Genomic DNA, 23,876 nt, shown 5'->3' on the forward strand with positions numbered 1-23,876 from the left:
GCATAGGCTGAATCTCAGCCACACAGCATCCTTTCCTTCCAGAAAGCAAGGACATGAGATGTGCAGCAAAAGCCAGTCTGCAGGGTTTGCAGACATCCCCAGGTGGTAATTCTCAAAGTGAGACTTACTGCTTGAGAGAGACAGGATCGAGGCATACAGGATGCACAGCTATTAGTCCCAAGACATGCTAGCACAGGTAAATACACAGCGATTTCCCCAAGCCTCTCATTTTGTAGCTGTTTGTGTACTGCTGGCCACAGCTAGTGCCAAAACCCCACGAAACGAGCTGCATCAGTCCAGCATGCTTCCCTGCCAAGCCAAAGGCCAGGGGAACCGGCCGATCTCACGGCAGCAACTCCTCTTCCTCCTGCAAGACCCTTGCAGAGCAGCTACAGCTGAATTCAGCAGACGATATCCTGACTTGCACCTTTTCAAAAAAAAAAAAAAAAAGCCACAGCAAAATCAACCCAAGCCATCCCTGACTGACAGCTAGAAGAAACACCATGGAGAATGACAGCAACAAACAGAAAGCAGATCAAGGGATTTGAGTAAAGCAGCAGCAGAGCCAGGCTGTGAAAGCACCAGAAAGCATCATACATCAATTTCCATCTCTCAGCCTGTTGCCATGAAAACAGATGCTGTTGTCATACATCTTCCTCAAGTTCCCAGCCACTTGGTAATGTCCCTGCTTGGCCTGGCCACAGCTTCAGGATAACACATTAAAAACCAATTAAGGTTGGTGCATGCTCAGAGTTAGCAGAAAGCCTACCATTACCAGCGGGGATAATAGCCTATGATTAAAAATCATCTTCAGATGGTTACTACAGCCAGAAAATTAAAGAAGGTTGTTAAGGAAGAAATTAAAGGGGCAAAGAAATGAAGGAATAATCTGTCTCATCACACACACCCTCTTCCATTTTTTAATCTTCTCATCCACTGACTTCTTACAGGTGAGAGCTCAGACAGGGCACAGAAGCCCACAGCTCTTTCAGAGCCCAGGTTTGCCCTTCCTGCATCTCCCCCAGCTGCTTCATTGCTGGAAAGACTTTATCTCAAAAGTGGGAAGAAACAGAAAGGGCTTAGATACACGCTCCCAGTCCAGCTCTGCTAAGCAACAATAACAATACAATACAATAACAAACCAGAGGAATTGAAAAATACATTCTTCCTGAATAGGGTTCATCTCACTCCAATTTTTTTAATTATTTTTTTTTTTTTTAGGGTGAGGGACATTAATCAAGTCTTTAAGTTCAGAGGGTGTGAGGGAGCTGAGGTTTACATGAAGAAGACGTCAAAGTGCCACAGCCCCAGCAATAGCTCAAAGGAGAATGGAGAAGGAAGCAGGGGAGGCAGCAGATACTGAGCATGACAAATGCACCTCCCCAAACAAGCGCTTGTTTCTTCTGATAAGGAGGAAAAGATGTTTTGCTTTCTGTTCTCCACACCGCAAAACAAGGAATTAATAATTCCTGGACAAGGAACTCCTTGATCCTCAGCATGATGGAACTGAAAATACCAGAATCGCTAGGTTCTTCTCTGGCCCCTTCAAGCCCTTGTCCCTACTCATTCTGCCCAGAAATATCCCTCTCTGCTTTTGATACCCTTCTGCATCTACGCCATGCCTGTCTTCGGAGCCGTGCCACCCCCGGGGCCTGAGGAACATGCTGCAGGGCCATCAGCTGTCCCTTCGCCTCAGGCTGCCCATCAGGCTCTCCAGCAGCATTTTGTTTCTAAGGCCTGCCGCTTCCCCAGCCCCCTCGGCAGCCCCCTCCTGCTTTTCAATCACAGCCCCATGCACCACGGTGAACTTCCACTCCCCCAAGACAGCAGCTCGTGGTCCTGTCCCTGTACGGGGCCAGGGGCACAGGTATTCGTGTCCCATGGCTGGGAGGGCAGACAGCGAGCATTGCCCACGCAGCCCCAGCTACCCATCAGCTGCCATTAATCCTCCTCCCAGATAATCGGGGTAATGCTCTTTAAGCACGCAACTGCGGCAGGGCAGAGCCACTCCGGCTGCAGTCTGTGCTAGAGGGCACGGTGACCCCGCAGGTAATGGCAGTGGGAATACCGCGCTCCAGAGCCTCCACCCACGTAGCCCGTTCATGGAGCCAGCTCTGCAGAACAGAGCTGGAGCACAGCAGAAAGGGCACTTTTGCTGGAAGAGCATCCTGGCTCACCCTGGGACACCTGGCTGGGTAAGCACCTTACTGCAGTCCTGCACCAATACGTTGCCTCCCCTCCTCCGCCCATTCTGTGCATCTTCTCGCCTAATTTAAGAGTGATTTTGGATGGAACATTATTTATCCCTGTGTGGAAAAATCATCCCGAGAAGACCTAGCAGCATCTTTTTTCTGCTCTCCTGGCAAGTTGTTCACACATCACTGGCATCCAGACTGCACTGCAGATGTCAAAGCTGGTACTTGTGATGGTAAGGAGTCCTGGCTTCTCTTCCAGAGTCCCAACAGCCTGCATTTCTGAAGATTAACCACTCCCAGCAACATTCACTTTTGAGCACGAACTGAAAAGGAGGGTTTGGGGAGAGGGGGCGGGCTTTGGCACCCATCACGGAGGAAACCACCTTGGCGCAACACAAACCAACAGAAAAGATGCTGCAAGCACCCAAACACCATACAATCAAGGTGGCACAGAATTGCTGTATCATTTTGCTTTCCCTTTTATCCCAGAAAGAGGATAAGTTAAATTTCACTAATCTGTGCAGCTGTGGGCTCGGATTCTCCCTTACGTGCGTGCATTAAGCCCCAGTTAGTTTACTACAGGTACGACAGCGCTGGGTGAGGTTGTACCACGTGCAACCTGCTGGCCTGACCCCGAGGCTCACTGGGAATTTAGCCTGGTAATCAAGGATAAAGGCACCACTTTTTCATTTGAGAGTTAGCAACTTATTTTTTTGCTGCCACTTACATTACAAGTGAAATAAAACCCGTAAGGAAATGGGGGTGATGGGAAAGCTTTACCTGTCAAGGCAGGAGACTAACATTAAGGATGTGGTTTCTTAACTACAGCTAAAAAACCCTCAAGTGACTTAACAAAATGACCAAGATGTAGCAAGAACCCCTTTGAAACTGCTCTCACAACAACATATGGGACGGTAAGAGTGAAAGAGTGGTGCAAAAGCACAACAAAAAAAGCCAGTCACGGAAATAAGTCAGTATTAGCCAGTCAGTCTAAACTGCAATCTGAGCATAAGCAAAGATTAACTTAAAAATCTGTATCTTAATACATGTATTACACATTAAATACATACATTGTGTCTTATAATATGTTATTGCAAGAGAAAATTAACCCACCTTCTGTATTTCTAATATTAGCCTTCAGAAGAACTGTTTCCCACATGAAAACAGCCATCCTGGAAGTTAAGGAAAATACACGGCACATCTCCGGTATGCGAGAGCTATTTTCCTCAAGGCAGTTCTGCAGTTTGCTCAGGAGGACACAAATAAATCGCCAAATCTCAGGATGTTGTGCAAGCATTACCTCTCCCCACCTCTGTGCAGGGCCTATCAGTGGAGCAGAAGTTCTCCTCGGTAGGTAACCACAGGCCCCAGCCAACCTCTTCCCCCAGAGGGCATTAAGAGGGACAGCTCTCGGGCATGCACGTAGTACTGACCCAAATTCTTAAGTTCAAAGAATTTGCACAGGAAGATTTTTATCCCCTTGACCATTTCCAACATTTCGAAGTGTTTCTCCTTTTACCCAGGGTTTTTGCAGCTTAGCTTCTCGCATCTTTCAAGCCTAGATTCAGTGATGCTGTGGTGGGACCGGTGCTGTGGCGGCAGGGGAAGGCCATTTCTCGTCTTGCCAACACGGTGGCGTGGCTGGGTCAGTGCAGGCACACCGCACTGCTGCCCACACTCACATAATTGCAGCTAATTGTCCATGCCTAAGCCGTTTGAGCACCTCCAAGCCCAGGTTCCTTTTAAACACTCCTGCTGAGATTTAGGTATCAAAGCAGAGGCCAAAAAAGCAGACAACTATGGAGCTGGGTTGTAGCTGCGTTGAAGCTGGGTAGCTCATAATGCCAAATGGCAGCACTTAATTCAGCTGGCATCAGTGTGACATTCCAGGCACCAGGACTTGAGCAACATCCACGTCTATTGCTTGGGTACGCATTTAACATCGCTTAATTAAACCCTATCTATAGCCGACAGTAACACTAGTAAGAGGAACAGATAACATAAATAGTGCTGTTTGCACAAATCCCCCTTCTCATGTCCTCCGCCTCCTCCCCAGCAACCCTCATTTTAAGTGCTGATACATTTGCAAGAAGTATTTTTATTTTTATGCAGCCACTGATGCAAAATGAAGTAACCAAATCAGGACAAAACACAAAAGGCATTTGGGGCCATGCTGAGCTGAAGAAAGAGATAAAGGAGCAGGTGTGTGCTGGAGGAGAGGGGGCAGAGGAGCTCTTATAAGGCAGAGCCATGAGCAAAGGGACTCCAGAAGCCACAGGCTAGACGCAGAACCCTTAAGAGGCTAGGAAAGCTCCTGTAAGGGTTGCTGGCTGCCTTGCTGAACAGGGATGGGAATTTCTGAAATGCAGGACGGATCTGGAACATGTAACACACAGCTGGGCAGAGGGAAAAGGCAGACATCTGGATCAGCAGCTGGATCTCCCTGAGTCAGAAGGAGACAGCAGCAGAGGATCAGACGCAAAAGAAAGCTTTAGGAATGCTGCCCTCCACGGCCACGTTGGGATACGGGATGTGGCTTGTCCCAGCAAAGTGGGAACATGTGGAGCAACACAGATGATTATCTCTTGTTGCTTCTTCCAAAGCGAGTCACGTGTTATCCTCTAGTGAAAAAAATCTGGAGTCACAGACTACAAAAAGCCAGAAGGGAGCAGCTTTTGAACAGCTCTTCTTTTCCCCCGAGAGGCCTGCCTTCAGAGGAGTTGTAGGATGAGTAACAGTAAATTTGAGAGCCTGGCCTGATGGGCAAAGTTCTCCTTCTGCAAGCGGGTGTAAGCCCCCTGGCTTCCTTGCCAATGTACTTGCTAAGAATTTGTCCATATTGTCATCGGAAAGGAAAAGCCCCACGATGCCTCCCCGCAGGGAGCCTCCTCAACAAGTCAGGCCCGAGCTGGAGATACGGGATGGGCTGCTTCCAAGGCACCCCACTTAAATCCTCCCACCCCAGCTCTAAGGACCCAGCAGAGCAGCCCAGCTCTTTTCACCTACTAATACCCACAGCCACACCATAATGTCATCCAGCCCTGGTAATGCTCACTTCCTTCCGCAATTATTTATGTTCACTGAGGGTCAGGGAATGAAGAGCAAAAGCCTCCAGCTTGGCAAAAAGCTCTAAGTCCAGCACTTGACTCCAGTACCCATCTGCAGACAAGCCCTAGTCTATAAGCAGCCCGGATGCAGTGCACTGACGCAGCACCCACAATCAACTCATCACATCACCCTCAGTTTTCTCTGACCTTGCCCTTCCTACCATGGTCCTCATTCTCCCCTCTCAGCCCCTGCACATACAGCTGCTCTTCTTCTCCAAAGAAAGCCAGTCTCTCTTTCACAATTCCTGTGGCTTATGCATTTTCATGAATTTTCCGACGTTCAAAAACAGCCCTGCACCCCTACCTACAAAACCACCCTTACTGAACCTCTGCAAAAGTTATCTAAAAAGCAACTTGAATATGGATTCTGCTGAAATAAAACAGAAGCATCTTAACTAACCGAGGCTGTCCAGTACTTACATTGGAACAGTTACAGGATGGGGAATGTCCATTTTCAGCAACACATAACGCGGTCGCACTGCTGGTGCTAACAAGCAGCCATGCCGGCTGCACGTCACAAGGACAAATGTTATCAGCAAGGGTACTTTCTTGCAGTGGTTTACGTCCATTAACACACAGCTAGGCTCATTTTGTAATGGCTACTCAGCTTAAGGAGGCAAAAGAAAAAAAGTCCCCAGTCGCGTTGGCTCAGTGTACAAAGTAGGTTGTTCATTCCTCCACTGAGGAGCCTATACCTTGAGGAGCATTTCCGTGCAGACCCCAAATATACTTTTACATCTGAAAAAAACAACTTTTCCTGAGCATTGTTTCCCTAATAGAGCATGGCACTGTTCTCACAATTTATTTATTTATTTATTTTTTCCCAAAATCTGTTTCCAAAGTAACCCTTTAAACATGCTGTCCCCTGGCACAACTCGCTCCCCTTTCTGGTCTTGTGTCAGAATCAGTATTTGGACCAGATGGGCCACGTTCCACCACCCAAAGAGGATGGGATGAAGGAATCTGCCTTGGACACTAGCCTACCGCATGACAATTCAAACATCATGCACTAAGCATACAAATTACAGAAAATTAATTCCCTGCATTTCTTTTTTCATATACTATTTTCCCCCTCACATTTTTGCTCCTTTTATCCGTCATAATGGCTGAGGAAGGAGGGATAGAAATAAGTTCGGTCCTTCTACACTCAGCCTCCTGGAACTCGCAGTGTCACAAGACTTACCACAATTTACAGGAATGTGTCACATGCAAGGGTACCAGAGAGCTACACCGTCAGCATTTCTGTTAAGGAAGAAGATGCAGAGATCTACACCATCTTCATATCCCAGCCTTTATACTTCATGAAGTCTGTGTGTTCTGCATACGTGCACATCCATCAGCGGCACCATTCCCAAGGAACCCAAGGGGATACAATCACTCACTCTGCAGATACCAATCAGCTTTGAGCTGAGTTGGTTAAGTGACACGTTATTGTTTCTGGCCTTATCAACCGTGCGATCATGCCAAATGGCTTGAAGATCAAAACAAAACAAAACAAAACAAACAAAAAAAAAACATAAACACTTCTAGCTCTGTTTTCAAACACTCTAGTCACTGTAAGATTGAAGTTCCCTTTCCCTTCCTGCTGGCAAGCAAGTATTGCACTTCTGCCTAATCCAGTTTGAAAGCAAAGCGCTAGGAAATGCCCAGTGAAACGTGTTGGTACTTCAGCTATTCCAGCCCCTCATCTCCCTCCTGAAAAGGTAACAGAAGAGGACTGGAAACTAGCATGGCTCTTAGGCAATTCTACCAAAAAGTTCTAAACCTCCTTAAAATGCATAAAACCAACACGATCAACAAAGAACTGGCAAAAAAAATAAAATCACTTCCAAACAGGTTACCAGCTTTCTGAACCCGCACGTCAAATCTTTGCAGAGAGGCCAGGCTTTGATATCTGCGTATCATCAAGAGATTAAATGCAGCCCGTGGTTTTACGGCAGGATTAGATGCTGTTAAGCTCTGCTTTCCTCCCTGTTGGTAAAGTTTGCACTCTCCATCCCGCCTGGCAGCCTATATTAAGAAACTGCCACCCAGACTTCTCCTTTCTACCGAGGAAAGGGGCAAAAAGAAAGACAGCACTTTTGTGACTCTCCTAAGTGCCTCTCAATTAATGTGCCCCTCTAGAAGTGCCTAATCAAAGGCTTTAACCTACCAGCCCCAGGGCTGAACAGGCTTACTCCAGCACATCCTAAATAGTAAAAAAAAAAAATCCGTTACACACGTGTACTTGTGTAGGGTTTTGCAAGCATATGACCTGTTCCTCAGTTCTTAGAGCTTGCCACGGCTGCTTCGTAATGACTGAGACCTGTCTAGGTCTGTGTAATGCCCTGAGTCTTGGCTTCCAAGAGTCCTTCAAGATATAACCAGTGGCCAAAACCCTCTCGAGTGCTCCCAGCAGTCACGGAGGAACTTGGGAGGGAGAAGGGTGGGGGAAGAGAGAATAAAACAACTGTGAAAACTGTTCAGGTTGGGCTGCTTCTATTTGCATTTACCAGGACAGCTCCTTCAGAGCACAGAAATGCAAATCAAAGCTGTGCTTTCTGAGCAGCAGCTAAGAAACTACACAAGCAAGTTGGCAAAATAAAACTGCAACCTAAATCAAAAAAAGATCCATTAATCCTATTTTCTGCTAATTACTGTATTTCCTATTTTTTTTTTTTTTTTCCTAGGAATGAGGCACTGGACCTGTCCTGCAGCACTCGTCAGCTTTGTGAAGATCAAGCAGCTCCAGAGGCAGCAAAGCCAGGAGATGTTCCAGGGGACACCTGAGCTGTCCGAGACCCATCAGTCACTCGCATGCACCTGCTGAAAAACCACCTGCCAAGATTTATCTATCCCCTGCACCACTGCCAACAGTCCAAGCGTTTCTGCAGAGGTCCCTCGCTCCTGTCCTGGCAACGTTACATGCTCAACTAATAGCGTGTTTAAAATAGATTTTAACTAGCAGGACAATGTAAATGACTCTCTTCTCTCTTCCAGTCCCCTCCTCGGAGAAACGACCCCTTTCAGCATGAATATGAACACCGGAAGGGTATTGCTTGCACTCACACATTCAGTACTGCAGGTGTTGAAGAAAAGCAAACACGAAGTCCCTCAAGAGAAACCTAAAGCACAGGCTGACGTCAAAACGGACCTTGGTCCCTACTCCACCTGCCAGCAGCTCTCCTAGGAAGCTTTATTCATACTTCAGCACTTGTCCCCGTCTCATTACTTGCAGGTGGACAACGCAGACTCCTGGCCAAACCCAGCGCAGAGCAAGGCAGCCTGATCCCAAAGCAGGTCTGCGCTCCCTGGCTTTGCCAGGGCTTCCTAAAAGCCCCCCGTGCTGAGCCCTCAGGCTGCAGCCAGGTGAAGACTGGGTTGCAAGAGCCCGTTCTGCCTGGGCAAACCGAGTGCATCTCCACAATACCATCAAGCTGCCCGTGCACATTCGTGGGGAGGAGGCCAGACCCCGGCACGCACAGGTAGGCAGCCAGCACTGTAAGCTGAGCCCTGCGAAGGGCAGGACTCACACGGCACGCGGCTCAGGTGTCCTGCCACCACCACACAGGGGAAAAAATAGCCTCGCTGATAGCTGTCAGCCTCAGTCACCTTCTTGTTTCTCTGACAGTTTCTGGAAGAGGAGCTTTACGACACGTTTGGGCCCAAACAGCAGGATCTTGTCACTCTGCCCACAGGGTCAGGAATTAAAGAAAATCTGCATTATTTGTTACCACTGCCTTCCACCCCAAAACCCCAGTCCTGCAAGACAGCAAACACCTCAGGCTGCTTTCCTGAATGGTTTGGCCAGTTACATGACAAGAGCACTTGTGATGTTGCAAAAAACAACATTTGTGGCTGGAAAAATCAACATGCACGAGGGACGGAGAGGACAGACAGGTCTGAAGGCACCTACCTGACTGATGAGCTCTGCAGCACTAAATCTAGTCTGCCTAGAGCCTCACCAAACCTCTGCATTGGAAAAGAGACCTCACAGCCACTCTGTGAACCTGACCTCACAAGAGCTGTGCTGAAGAGGACTGGCTGTCAGATCAGAGCTCATGGGGCTGAGAGTGAGCAGGAACACGTCTGGGCCTTTTCCAACCACAAAAAAATTCATCCATCCATGAGATTCTGCTTAAAAGACAACTGCTGCCAACGCCGCAGACAGAGGGGCACCTTCAGCAGGGCAATGTAAATGCCCTGCCAGTCAACCCATTCCATGGTGAGGAAACATGTGGAGCCTGGTTTCCAATTTCGCCTCCTCCCTGCCCCATGCAGATTACCCGATACCCAGTAATGCAGCCTGAGCTCATACTGGAAGCATCTGTACGTGAGGGGCATGAATTCAGATCTCTCTCCAGTGCCTGTTTTCCAGCAACCTCTAGACACAAAGTACCTTTGAGATTCTACCTGTCACATTAGCCTTACCCTCTCGAGAAACCAAGCCAACACGAAGAAGCCCTTTCCTAGGGAGTTCTCCAGGAGTTTAAAAAAAAAAAAAAAAAAAAGTTTCATGCCAGATCATCAAGAGAACTCCTGCAGCTTGTCAGGCTGTCTCACATTTTGTACTTCCCTGATTCAACAAGGTTAATTGCCACCAAACCGTCCTATCCTATGCAAAGCCAAGTGAAAACTGCAGAAGCTTTGAAGCTTTTTGCTGAAGGATCAATCAGGACGGAACTCCCCTCCTCCCAGCCAGGTAGACGTGGTGCTGGCTTCTCAAGGAGAGAGCTTTCTGCATCCACCCTGCTGTGCTTAAAACCTCCTTTCTGCAGAGGTTCCACACAGCTGGCAGCCTCCTGACAGCAGAACATCTGCATTTACACGTGGTTTAAGGTTCTTGGTTGCTGTTCCTTGATATAGATTCCCTCTTTCAACAGAAAAAAGATTTCAGGCCAGGTGCTCTCACCTGTCATGCTCCAGCTTCTGGTGGGTTTTAAGAAAAAAAAAAATAATTAAAAAAAAATATCTTCTGAGAGCAAGCTTAAAATGCAAGCCATGCCTCCTGCAAACTGTGTTCCACTCAATTCACAACCTTCTCATGTTCACAGCAAATGGATATCAAGGGAAGAGAAACAAAGCCTAAGATCCTGGGAAAGGAAAAGATCCTTTCTGGACATTCCCTTTGCTACTGAAATGGTTACATGAGAAAAATTAATTTAAAAAAGAATTGGGAAACCAGGCCACATCAGCCTGCCAAAAGCACTCCTCTGCCTTCCTTCTCAAGGCCAATGTCCTTGGCTATTTCTCATCGCCAGGCTGCAAATACTTTAGTGAAACCTTTGGTTTACTGGCATTCATATGATTTTTTGCTCCGTAGCTGACAGGGAGCGAGCACTGGCAAGCCTAGCTCTAACCAGCTAGGCTCACAGCAGCCCTGCGAGGCCAAGAGCACAGTCCAACTCCTCGGGCTGTGCAGCCAGAACCATGCTCTGACGGAAGGTTTAATTGGGGAAACTCTGCAAAGATGCGCAAGGGTAAACATCGCTGGGATAAAGCGAGCCAGGAACAGAAAGCAGAAGTGACATCTCATGGTAACACAACAAGGCAATGAGTGGCAGGGTCTACAACCTCAGCGGCACCCCCGACACAAGGGGGTTTGGACAGCTGAACTTCATCAGGTCCTGGGCCAAATCCTTCCCCTTCGGTGAGGGAAATCGAGGGAGAAAAGGGGATGCACTCACGTGTTGGTACAGAGTAAAAGAATGAAAAAATACGACAGTCTATTACCACGGCAGAAAGAACAACCCCACAAAAACCTGGTTTCAGATCTCTAACTTGGCCCAAATGAAAACAGCAAGCACAGCCCCTGCAGGACACACCGACTGTGGGAAGCTGCAACATCTAGAAAGGGAAACACAGCTTATCCCGTTCCACTCCTCTCCACACACACACACAAAAACCTCCAGAGAAAAGCCCAATGTCAACTTCACAATTTGTCTCCTCAGAAATGTCTATGAATCTCTGAGTAATTCAGATCCCTGAGCCCACCTCCCTGCAGCCAATGCCCTTTTTTCCCTGCTCTGAATCCCCGCTGAACCTGCTGGGGGAAAGCAAGGAGCTCGATCCCGGGACGGGGGGCTCCCACTGCCAGCCGAGCAGCAACAACCCGGTCCATTTGCTTCGTGAACTCAACCCGCTCCTGGACTGTCCCAGAGAGAGCACCTGACACCAGGACTGCAGCAAGTCACCGAGATGTGATTTTATTTTGTTTAAAACAGAAATGTTTGTGCATGTGCAGATTCACACATCCAAGAATGGGACACTCTTCAAACAGGATGAGAACTATGTAAATAGGGAGGATTTTTAAAGTTTTCCAAAATATAAGATAAAAACTGACTACGGAGAAACATAAATTTTAATTGAGATTACAGACATAAAGGACAAAAACTTTCAAATCCTTATTGTCAAATACTCATTGGCAAAGTTAAAAGAGCATGCAAAGACTGGGCTCTCCAAGATACTACGACACTGGAGGCATTAAAATTTTACTCCGTTTTAAGAAGCTGAAAACCTATGAAAGGCTCTGAGCTCAAAGTCCAGGTCTGAAAATGCTTCAGATAACAATAGGATGAACAAAGTCCAACTCAGCCCAAATCTCCTAGCTGTTGAGAAGGATGATGTACAAGTTCGCAATAGTTGCAAGAGTTCTTTCGGCCAGGTACACTCCTCTCAACAGATGCATCAACTTATTGATATGTTTCACTGGACAACAGGCAAATTTTGGCCAAGTATTACAACTTGAGGCTACATTTAAATAAAGAGAGGGGTTAAAAGGGTGCACCACCCCTTTGCAAACAGCACAGTCAACCATTCTGCCCCATATTTCCTGTTGAATCGAGAAAGTGCCTTCCAAAAATAGCTTATAGTTTTGCTGAAAGGCTCAAAACAAACAGCACTTCTGAAAGAATATCTTACATGCTTTACATAATAGCCATCTCAGAAGGGAAAAAAGGATGTGTACAGTGTTTCAGTGTGAATTCTGAATTGAACAAAAAGACATCATTCTTTGCTTAACACAAGGCTTAAATTCACCATGAAGGAAATTGCCGAAGTCAAAGCCTTAGGGCCGAAGTTGGGAGGGAGATAGCACTCTGAAGGAAAGAATTTTTATCCTAAATTTGGATTGAAAGAGGCTACGTCAAAGGAACACTGTCAGCTTGTTTAAGCCTCAATTTATTCTTGCCTCAAAAAGGAAAGTTCAAACTCATTTAGCTTCCCTTCAGAAAAATCCAGTATTTTTTTAAGTGCTTCGTCTGTTGTGCACCCAGGCATACCTCTGCAGGTTTCTGCTTAGCCTTTTCTCTTTTTTAAAGACCTGGTCCTTATCTCTCGATGTGTGGTTTAACCTTCCTGATAAACAGCAGCACGTATCTACAGTTTCAGATCAAATGCCACAGTACTAATACCAGCATCATGCCATAACCACTGACATCTTCACTCCGTGGTCTACTGTGCCTTTCCTCGTAAGTTGCAAGCTTGCATTAATGTGCTTGTCTTGGTGAGAGCCTGTCCCCTCAAGACAACTGTAAAATACCAAATGCTCCATAAAAGAGGACTCGTTGGAGACGAAGTGCCAGCAGTATGAAGGAGCCAGCCAGATAAACCACACAATGCCTTTTTGCTTCTTCTTTTTTTTGAAGAACCGAGAGAGCAAAGCTGCATCGTTTGTATTCGGATGGCAACAGCCAAAGGGCCTAGAATTTGCGTTGGCTTATTAGGCAAGCGCTTTGGGTTTTGTTTTCTTTTTCTCCTCAGAGGGAAACTCGCTGCGTGAAGCGACAAACAACCGACTCCACATCATGCGAGCCCCCTACAACCCGCAGCAAAGCTCTTAATTGCTATCACTCCCATATCCCCTGATGGTGACTGGGGATGAGCAAGGACACGCGATGGACTTCCAGACTTTGTGGAAAACTCCTCCTTTGGGAAAAGCACCTGCGTGCGTGTTCAGACAGAAGGCAGGGGAAGGGCCCGCCAGCCGCATCGATACACGCAGCAGGTTCAGCAGCAGGCCAGGAGCCCAGCCCGCACCACCTACCTCAGAATTAACCAAAAATATGGTTGCCATCTGGTGGCTAGAGCACATCAGTAGCCGCAAGGAGCTCGGGGTGCGCGGCTGCACACCGGGGGCCGGCTCTGCCGCCCTGTCACCCCCTGCAGCCGCAGCCCCGGCTGCTGGAGCAGGGCAGGCAGGGGGCAGCCGCCGGGGCTGCTCCTCGCCCCCTGCATTTTAGAAGCACATCCCCAGCCCCAGCAAACCAGCCCAATTCCCTGGCGGCAGCAGCAGCACAGCGTTAGGCCCGGGAGGCTGCGCTCGTCCTTCACCCCAGCACCTTTCGGGGACCCCAGCCCTGCGGGGCGGCCAGCACAAACCCCCCCCGGCTGCCGACAGGGCAGGGGGCTGGAGGACAGCGAAAGGCTCCGGGAATGCCAATCCCACCCCGCAGCACCGCGCCACCGCCGAGCCTCCCCCTTTCACCTTCTCCTGCGCCCGGGTCAGCTTCTTCTGCACGTTGCTGGCGATCTTGCCGGCCGTCACCCCCTTGCTGCCCAGCTCGGCCATCTTGTGCTCCTCTCCCGGGCAGCCGGCGGCGAAAGGGGGGGAAAAAACCCGGCGGGAGACAATGGCCACGGCCGCCGCCGCCGCCGCCTTTTAAAGGGACCGAGCGCGGCCGCTCCGCGCCGCCTCAGCCCGGCCGCCCCGCCCCGCCACCCGGCCCCAGCGGCCCCCGCAAGGCCGCAGCCGGGCGTGGCGGGGGGCCCGGGTCCCCTCCGTGAGGGGAGAGCCCTCCGTAAAACCTCCAGCCCGAAAGGAGGGACCCTGAGGGGGCTGCAGCTGTGGCCGGTGCTGCGCATCGGTCAGATTTGGGCTGACAGCCCCGTGAGGGATGGTGGCCGGGCATGGTGGCTCACGGCCACGCTGGGCTTCGATGCTTTTCAGATTGTACCTTTGAAAAACACAATGTGACAAATTGGTATGCGAGTGAATCAACCCCCCCTCCATGTAGAAAGCAAGATGAAATTCCAGACTTCATCCTGTAATTTTGACTGTGCCTCACGTGACAGCTTACTGTTGGCCCCAGGTAACTGCATCACCTCAGCTTCTTCTCTTTGAAAACTGCAAATAATCAGTTGACCGGCTCGTTCACAGGCACATTAGGGTGGATAATTAGTTTGCACAGAACTTCCAATGTGCTGCGGTCACAGCTTTATGCTCGCTTTTGGTTTTGTACAACAAACTGGATCCAACGTGGCTGCAGGTGACGGCTGCTCCCACTCAGGAGTCCCCACGCTGCTGGAGTGAAGCAGCACTGCAGAACACATGGCAGTGCCAGGCACCTACCAGGAGAAATCCCACCATGACTGCCCAGAGTGCTTCACTCAGCTGGGTTCCCCCAAAATCCTGGGACCTCAGCCTGTGTGGTGTTTTTATTCAGTTGGGACTAAACTGCTCGCCATCCCCAGCCCAGGTGTGTACACATCCTGCCTCTTACCTGCAGCGAGCCCGTACTTCCTGGCCACGTGCACTGCAGCTGGTCCTGCCAGAGGGGCTTCAGTCTTCTCTCTCCTATACCCACCAAGCAAATACTTTCATGAAACACCGTTCCTTTACAAGACAGGACAAAGTTCTGTTTCCCGGAGCACAGGAAGCCACCTCAGCGCTCTTATTCAAATCCTCACGCTCAGCACCAGAGCTTCCTGCAGTTCCACACACTGCAGTGTGGTCAGGCAGTGGGGAAGCTTCCTTCCTCATCTGCTGCTGAATGCTTATTGAATTTTGCCTGAGATGGCATCTGTTCTGTGCATACCCAATAACCAGTACAGCATCAACCAAAGCAATGCTCTAGAGACAATTTAGGTACCTAAGGAATTTGCATTTGTCCTTAAGATGAAGACTTGCATCTCTTACACCTATTTGAATTGAAAGATGGTAGTAAAACCTACTTGTATTCCAAGATGATTTCACAGTCTTAATTTTGCCAGATGAAAACCGTTATCTCTGGAGTTTCATATACACAGGGAACAGTGTAGCGGTCACTACTGCAACCTAAAGCAACAGAAAAATGTTGGCAGTGATTACTTGAGAGATAGGCCAGATTTTTCATCTTACATTTCATTTATTGTTTCCCCTTTCTGCTCCAGTACTATTTCTGTTCATTGAGAACTTGAAATAAAAACAATTGTCTTGCCAGAGCCCTTAGAAACTGTGAGCAGAGAACCTGTCAGCACCTCTTTGTGAGGCTTCATGATATAATGCCTCTGCATTTCTTATCTCGTGTGACAATGGCATTTAAAAACAACGAGTAATAATAATTAAAAAAAGCCCTAATTCAGAAACTTGCTTGAATCCATGCTGTACCTCAACTGTGTTAGTAGGCATACTATTTAATATAAATATATAATATAAATATAAGTATTTAATAAAATACTTAGGCATGGTTCAGCTGTATATGCAAATAATGCAGTGATACAAGCTATATTCAGACTCAAGTGCATACATGTACATACCTGTGATACCATGCTGCATTGCAAACTACAATTTTATTAAATTCCTTTCTGGCTTTGCATTTAATGTCCGTAATTGAGTCTGTTTTTCTGTAGATTGGCAATTGTGTGTTTGGCCCAAATGCAACTTGTTTTGCCCACAATTTCAGCCTTACTATGTATCTTCATATTACTTTTCGTGTTTACTATTAGATAATAGTTTTGCAGCATCTCACTGCACAGTATAATCTGGAAAAATAATATGTGGTTTTCTTCATTTATTGCTTTACACACAACCCCATCTTTTCCTCCTCCTCAACCAAACTTTTAAGAGAGAAAGATACACATTTGGTTAAATATTTGTGACATCAAGAATAAAAGAGCAGATGTTTCAGGGTCAGAACAGCATTCCTCTGCATCCTACCTCATACATTTGCTTCTCCTGCCTAGCTCTTTTCTTCAGTGAAACTGGTTTTGAAGGGATTTTTGTCTGATTACGTCTTTCAAGTGAAAAGAGAGGGAGATTGCAGCACATGAGCTGAAAAGAAAGTCTATGGCAAACATCAGAAAACTGTAAAACAGAGGTGACCAGACACCCATATTCACCATAATGAAAAATGATGACAAACTGTATACTTTTTAAAAGCTAAGATTATCAGCAAGCATCCACCATGAGTCATTTCCCAGTTGTTTCTGTGCTTGATTGGATCAGCACCAAAGCTGCAAAGCATTTGCCAGGCTCCATGTGTGGCACAAAAGGCATTCCCCTGGCATGACCCAGTGAACATCACATACCACGACAGGCCAAACATTTGAATGAATTCCACATAAACTGTTTTAACCAATTGATATTACTCTGCGGACAGGAAAGGTTTCAGTCTCACATCTATCCACATTGTTCTGATCTCAATTTTACTAATACCGTTGGAGTTTTTTTTTTATGTACACTTACAAATGTTAATAATTTCACATAATAAGAGACTGCATATAAAAATAAACATACTGATTAGGAACTTAATGCTTTTATTCGCATGAACTTGTCACCATGAGGCACAGCAGTCTAACTTTTTAGAAGCCACTTTTAGCGGCTAATTGAATTTCTCAGTGACAGATTCTGCACAAACAGAGTTAAAAAAAAAATAGAATTTGATACATCAGACTCCTGCAATGAGGCTCATTGGGTTCAATGCACACATCATTGCCCAAATTATTGTAACACTATGACACAATTTCACCTAATTGTAACTGGCTAAACATGCCTAAGCTAAGCTAAACTGAGGTCACATTGGCTTCCTCTACAGCCAAAGAAGTGAGTACCTGCAAAGCATGAGTCAACAGATAAAACAGCTTCTAGGAATGTCTCCCCTCCTTCTTAACTACAGAGGGAGATGAGATTAATACCTTAGATAGCTGAAGTTATGAAATCCACCTGTAGTCCATCTCCCTGGTGACAGTATGATTCGTTTACACAGTTCATAAGCAAGAAACAATCGTGTCAAACAGAACAGCCCAAATGCACAAATTTACAGGGTATACCTAACATTGCTTTTTTATTATGTTCTAAATTGATTAATACTCTAGTCATTAATGCTTATGTTATGTCTGAACCTCATAAGTGCATTTCACTTCAGTCGTCTCATTAAAGACAGATGAACTGCTCACCTGTTTACAATTAAGCATATTCTTAAATGCCTTGTGGTTTGGAGTCTATTATTTCATGGGTTAGATAAAATTTATTCCCTTCATTATACAAATTGTTACATCTCTCTCTCTCTTTTTATTCCTGTTTTTGCCAAATTTGTCCATCTGGGAGCAGGATGTTTTTGTCAGGACTACTAATTTAAATTAGTATAAAATTTTAGTTTTTAAAGAGTGATTTCAGTGGTATATCTTTATATTCTCTGACTTGAACCTTTTAATTGCAGCTTGTGCATTTAGAGCTGCAAGCTGTGACAACCAAAATATGTCTTTTTCTGCTGCTGGTGGCAAAGTCTTTAATGTACGATACAGTTCATTTATATAAATGAATTTTTAAATGGCAATGGTACTGGCCTCTAACACTCATGCAATTAATGTATATATTCCCGGTTTCAATTAATCCAAAGAAGAGTAAAACCCAGTAAAATTGACTTTTATTTCTCTACATCAAGTTCTGATTTTAAGTTCATAATTGTTGTGGTTTTGAAATGTTTAGTAGAGCTTGGTTAAGAAAAAACATTTGAATTCTTAAAATTGCTATTTTCATGCTACATAATACTATTTGCAATAAACTATTCAGACAACTCTAAAACCCTACTCTCCAAGTACTAATATAACACAAGACAGGTCTATTATAAATTGTGATTCCTTGTTTGTGTTCAAAACCAAGGTTCTCATTTTTAAACTACCTGAGAGATTCTGGCTGCTTGGAGCCATAGGCCTGTCTCTACCTCTAGCCATAACACTAAAAGTCGGAAGGCCTAACTCATTGCCAGCACTGCTCTCTTGCTTTGTGATGCCAGCTGAGGGATTAATTCAAGACATCGAGTCCAACACCTTGAAAAGAACAATTAGCATAAAACATATTATTTAGCAACATCTAATTGCATTAATGCAACCTTGCTTGCTCTAAACAGTATCTTCAGTTTTTAATTTCCATTTCCAGTCACACATTCTTCTGTGACAACATTCAGAAAGAACTAGCCAAGGGGATTTCTATTTTACCCTAAACAAATATTCTTATCAAGTTAAATGGAAATTCAGACATCAAATTCACCATTATCAAGTTTGTCTTAGCATTCCTTCCTGACTATATTCTCATGCAGACTCTTCCTTTGTTCTCTCATAGAAAGGTGCTGGGAAGGATAAGGAAGTTTCTGCCATAATAATTTGAGATAAGACATTACTAATCATGTGTTCTACCCCTTAAAACAAAAACAAGATGAAAGTATTTTGATTTTAAAATGGTGTCTAGAAGCTGTTCTCTCTCCCACATAAATTCACAACTTCTGTTGTGCGTTTCTCCGCTGTCATGAGGATGAGAAACAGAAGATGATATATAAATGACTCTTTTTGTATCCAAAACACAAAAAAAATCTACTACTACAGCATAGGGAAGGCTCCAAACTCTGCTCAGCTTTGCCAGTCTAGTTCAGACAATCCCACTCCCCTCAGAGAGGGTGGGAGGCAGGAAGTAAAACAGCACTAAAACTTTCTCTCATAACTCGCTGAAGCCTGTCCCTTGATTACAAGCTTGCTAGAATTCTTGAGAATTGCGTGTTCACGATATATCTTGGACCTCAAAACTACAGCAGATTTTTCAGTGAATTTCAAAATTTAAAAGTTTTTTTCCATCCATGTGCCATTTTGAATGCCTGATTCAGCTGCAGGTAGCTATTTTCTGGTTAGTGTCTACGTGCATTTGTCCACCACAAAGTCAGTTTTGGCCCTGAATTTGTGACAGATTAACCTCCCTTTGCTCACAAATGAGTAGAGTGGAAAAGATTAGTAAGCTTTGCATAAATATACTTCCAAGAAGCTTACCAAAATTTCTATATGCTCCACCTTGTAGGAAAAGACTTAGCACTTATGAAATATATATTTTTAGTTTTTCTCTATCAGCAAACAACAAGGGAGTAGGTAAGCAAATCACGTGCTTGCTTTGGAAATTATTCTGAGAATTCTGGAAGCCTTCTACTATTTATTAAAATATCTAAAAAATTGAAATTAGTTATATATCATCCCACCTATTAGTCTGTATCTCAGTCTTCAGCTGCAGGAGAACACACGGACCACCTGATGGAATCACACAAGGGATATTATATCACCAGCACAAAATATCAGTGAAATTGAGAAATATTTTATACAGAACACACCAGTTCGGTCTCTCACATTCTTTACAGCCATACCATGTAAAATTATGAAATGGTAACAGAGGCCCCAGTTGCAATGTCTTTCTCCCTGCTTCCATTTAGTGATAGCCTCATTTCATTTTCCTTGGCAACCAAACTGAGTGACTCATTCGCTACAAGTAACGTATGAGAGCTATCTCACCTTCATTCATTATAGACTCATTATCCCTTCAGATCTGCTCAGTTTTCAAATTATCCAACACTGCTGTAGGTATTTGGGATTTGATTTTTCAGCAAATGAGGATGGCCACTTTCTGCTTTGGACACGAAGAGTATTCTACATACATTAAATACACCATTGCTCTACACTCTAATTAATAATTACTGAAATGTAAAATAGTGTTTTCCTAGTTCTTGATGAAGGCTGAACTGCACAGACAAATGCAAAAAAGTGATACTTACCCATAACATCTCAGCCATCTCCACCAGTTGGTTTTGTCAACTCTCTAAGATTTTCATAAAGATTCAGGTAAAAACAAAGAAGACCTCAAAAGGAATAAAAAGCCACAGTAAGTAACTTAAAAGCTAACTGCCCCCCAAAAACACTCCTCAGAGTCTCTAATTTTTATTAAAGGTATATCAATACAATGTATTGGATTTCTAATTAAAAAAAAAAAAAATCAAATAAAAACAATGCTTCTGGGTATTATATGGACTTCAAGGAATTTTTCAAACTGTGCACATGCCTTTAACCTTGAAACCATTATTCAGTGCACACCCAAGAGTTAATATCTAGTAGAAACAAAAGAACAGGCTGGCTGAAGAGAATTAAAGTAGATGTTTACTGCTTGTAAGCTTCCATGCACTGGAATCAGTTATATTACCAAGCTGCCTCTGCATCACTGAAATAGCCTATCTGAAAAATAATGCAGGTCCCAGGCATTGTGAGAACATATGCCTAGAAAACCAAGAGTGAAGCGTCGGCATTTCTAAGGGAAAACAGCAGATGATCCCATCAAAAAGGCTTTTAATGTGAATAGCTCTTTGCTATTCCAGCCTGGATTCTAACCTGAATTCTAAACACTGTACTCAATTACTGCAGTTTGCTGCAACTGATTCAACTCTTCCCAACTTTGGTAAATGGGTAGTTTTCTCTTATTCGTAGATAAATATTTGATCCATGATGGACAATGAAATGCTATAGAGATTTAGATGTAAAATTGAGAAAATTCTCTTCACAAACAGATTATCTGGCATTTTTACATGTCATTGAATACTCTGACATCTTGAAGTGTCCCTGCCAAATTTAACAGACAATATTTAGAGTCTTAAAGTAAGCATCCTTGACGGTTTAATGAGTCACAGCCTTGTGTATACAGATATCAGGGTCATCACCATGCTAGAAGGAACAAACATAAATGTCAAGCTACATTTCTGCTTTGTTTCCAAACTCTATTTTGAAACAAGGCAACTCTATCAGATAAACCAACCAGACATCTTAAATTGTGAAACTTTTTCCTAACGTATCACAGTGTAAGTGACAGCAATGCATGCTATTTCTTCTTTTCTATCCTGAAAGCCAAAGAACAAGTCTGGAAATGCTGCAGCACCTCAACATTTTTACCTGGAATTTTTCAATGCAGGATGTTCTTTCAAAACCACACGGTCTGGAATCACATTCATATCACATTTCAAGACAGGAAGAAAACTTCAAAATCTGAGTCAAAAAAAAAAAAAAAAAAAAAAAAAAAGCAAAAAAGGGTAGGTGGAATTAAGCCATCGTTTCAATGTTTTCATTTATTTTAAGGCATTTCTTGTGGTTTCTTTCCCAGCATACTTGAAGGATAGTGATATCGAGCCCTAAGCTAAAGGAAGACACAAGACATTATACTTTTCCACTTGGAGGTGAAGAAAAATTTACTCTATACTGCAAAGATATTCTGCTTGGGAAGCTACCAGAAAACCTCCTGTTCTTCTCCCCACTGCTCCTACTGTGTTAAACAGGAACAACCTCCTTCCATCACTTGCACATGCAAGTCACTGGTCCTTTTACTGCATTAAATCCTTAAATGCTCCTATTTTATATCCTCTCATACAGACTGCTTATAGCTATCGCAGGCGGAGGCCTAACAGTTGAAAGGGGATCTCTTTCCTACCTAAGAGTGTCAGAGGGTTGTAGTCACAATCAGCATCACTTGTCTTGTATGTTTTTGGCAAAAATATCCCACAAAACCACACAGTGATGAGAAAGGCAAGAAAGAGCAGCACAAAATGAGGAGTCAGCCTTACAGTTCCACATCCAGGCAGATGTTCCACAAAACTGAAGTTATCTGGTCCAAAATGATTGCCCAAATAAGTTCATTTAACCTCCTAATTCTGATAAATCAGATCAAATTGTCTTGTGCATAGCTCTGGGCTGAGTGTGTGATCTGAACTTGGAAGCATCTATGTTAGAAGTTTGAGCCAAAAGGGGAGAATTTGACTAGTCAGAAGTTTGCTGAGCTTCTCAAAGACCATTCTTTACAAAAAAAAAAAAAAAAAAAAAGAGAAAATTTTATGAGTTTCAATGCTCACATATACATCTCAGCCTAAATAACAAGCAAACAACAAGACCAAAATAGACGAACACTTCATGCCCTAAGAGAAAGGCTTTGTTATTTCCATTCCTTGTCACCATCTGATGATACCTTTGAAGAAACAAAGAAACATGCAACAAAATAGATGTGAAAGAAATTCTTACTTTCAACGGGAACCTTAAACACTGAAAACAAACTGTAGACTAATTTCCAGCTATTGTTAATGTTCTCCTCCTTTTTCTCAAAAGGAGGTTTTCCCACCCAATAATTCTATCTTATATGCAAAGAGAGGAATGAAAGAAAAACTGCTCATTGCAAATATTTTATTTCAAACAAGCATTCACAAAATGCTCTGGTTAAAACGAGCAAAATCATAAACTCATCTAATTTTCCCTACCATCTGCATAGCTTTTGCATTTACATTCTTTTCCCAGATGCCATTTAGACCAGTGTTGTGATTTTAGAAATTTTGAATGTGTCATTTAAAACAATCAAACAAAAAAATAATTTATCATAAAAAATATCATGATCTGGTATTTTCAAATCCAAATAATTTATTTCTTCTTTATTCTATTTCTGGGGATTTGGAAGAGACTGTTCCTTATGTGCTCCTGTTTCACTGAGGCATTTAGTAGACTTGACATTTCTTTTATTGGAAGCAGTAGATGGCTTGCTTCTACCTCTCATATTGTTGTCACACTACCGCGAGCAGCAGTAGGCTTCATACCCACAAATAGATATGAGAAAACAAGCCACTACAGACTGTGGCTATTCCTAATTAGCTTCCAGAAACGTAAAGAAAAAAAAAAAATCAGAAAGGCAACTATTATAAAAGAACAATATTTTGGGCCTACAAAACACTAGTCAGTTCTACCACAAGAAGACAAAGCAAACTTTGAGAGAGGAATAGTATTGCACAGCATTATCCTCTGGATATATGTATGTTGTCAGATCTTCTGAGGTCATAGATTAATTTAAAAAAATATCCGTTCTGAGAATGCCAATACATTCCAGATTTACCAAGACTTACAATGGTAAACATTTAGCAAGGCAAGCAATCCTATGTTCCCTACATAGAGCTACAAATAAGTAGGAGTCAGTTGCAACTCCTATCAATACGATGTCTATTCATAACCTTGTAGGGATGTGATAATCCTAGAAGCCACACAATTCTCTCGTACTAAAATTTTATATTCCTATTCTATATGGCAAGGTCGTTTGTTTTGGTTTTGCCTTTTTTTTTTTTTTTTTTTTCAAATAGAGGAAAACAAAGGTTTGACCATGCCATTAATGCAGTATTTCATAGCAAGTATTTAATTAATTATCCTACATACAAAATTCACAGCAAGCAAGTCTTCATCTTCTTATATAAATAACAACATATATATAATTATATAAATATCAAAGAAAGATAAATATATACACACACATACATAATTTTTGTTTTTTATACCATATGGCATGGAACTCTGCCCTAAGCCTGTTTTGATGAAACTATATTAGTTCAGCTATGCTTTTTTTTTTTTTTTTTTTTTTTTTTTTTTTTTAATATTTGGTAGACAGAGTTCTCTGGACACAAGTAAGTAGTCCCTTATTCTCTTGCCACTAGAGGTTCCTACCCATTCCATAGGAATGTCCTACTGATCATGAAGAATATACTAAATTATTGCTGTCTTTGATATTTGTTTCACTTGGTTG

The 23,876-nt window shown here is 43.9% G+C and overlaps 1 protein-coding gene across 4 annotated transcripts in view; it reads right to left on the minus strand.

The window, feature by feature from the left end:
• BIN1 (bridging integrator 1) overlaps nt 1-13,896 on the minus strand; it is an 86,968-nt gene extending 73,072 nt beyond the window's left edge. For all 4 annotated transcript variants that reach the window (XM_032190214.1, XM_032190212.1, XM_032190213.1 and 1 more), the window contains exon 1: nt 13,767-13,896. In XM_032190214.1, the coding sequence (XP_032046105.1) occupies nt 13,767-13,850 (84 nt within the window). In that variant the 5' untranslated portion in view covers nt 13,851-13,896. The remainder of the gene's footprint in view (nt 1-13,766) is intronic.
• Nucleotides 13,897-23,876: the final 9,980 nt, after the last annotated feature.

Source organism: Aythya fuligula, chromosome 6, assembly GCF_009819795.1.
Source record: "Aythya fuligula isolate bAytFul2 chromosome 6, bAytFul2.pri, whole genome shotgun sequence".
NCBI classification, from domain to species: domain Eukaryota; kingdom Metazoa; phylum Chordata; class Aves; order Anseriformes; family Anatidae; genus Aythya; species Aythya fuligula.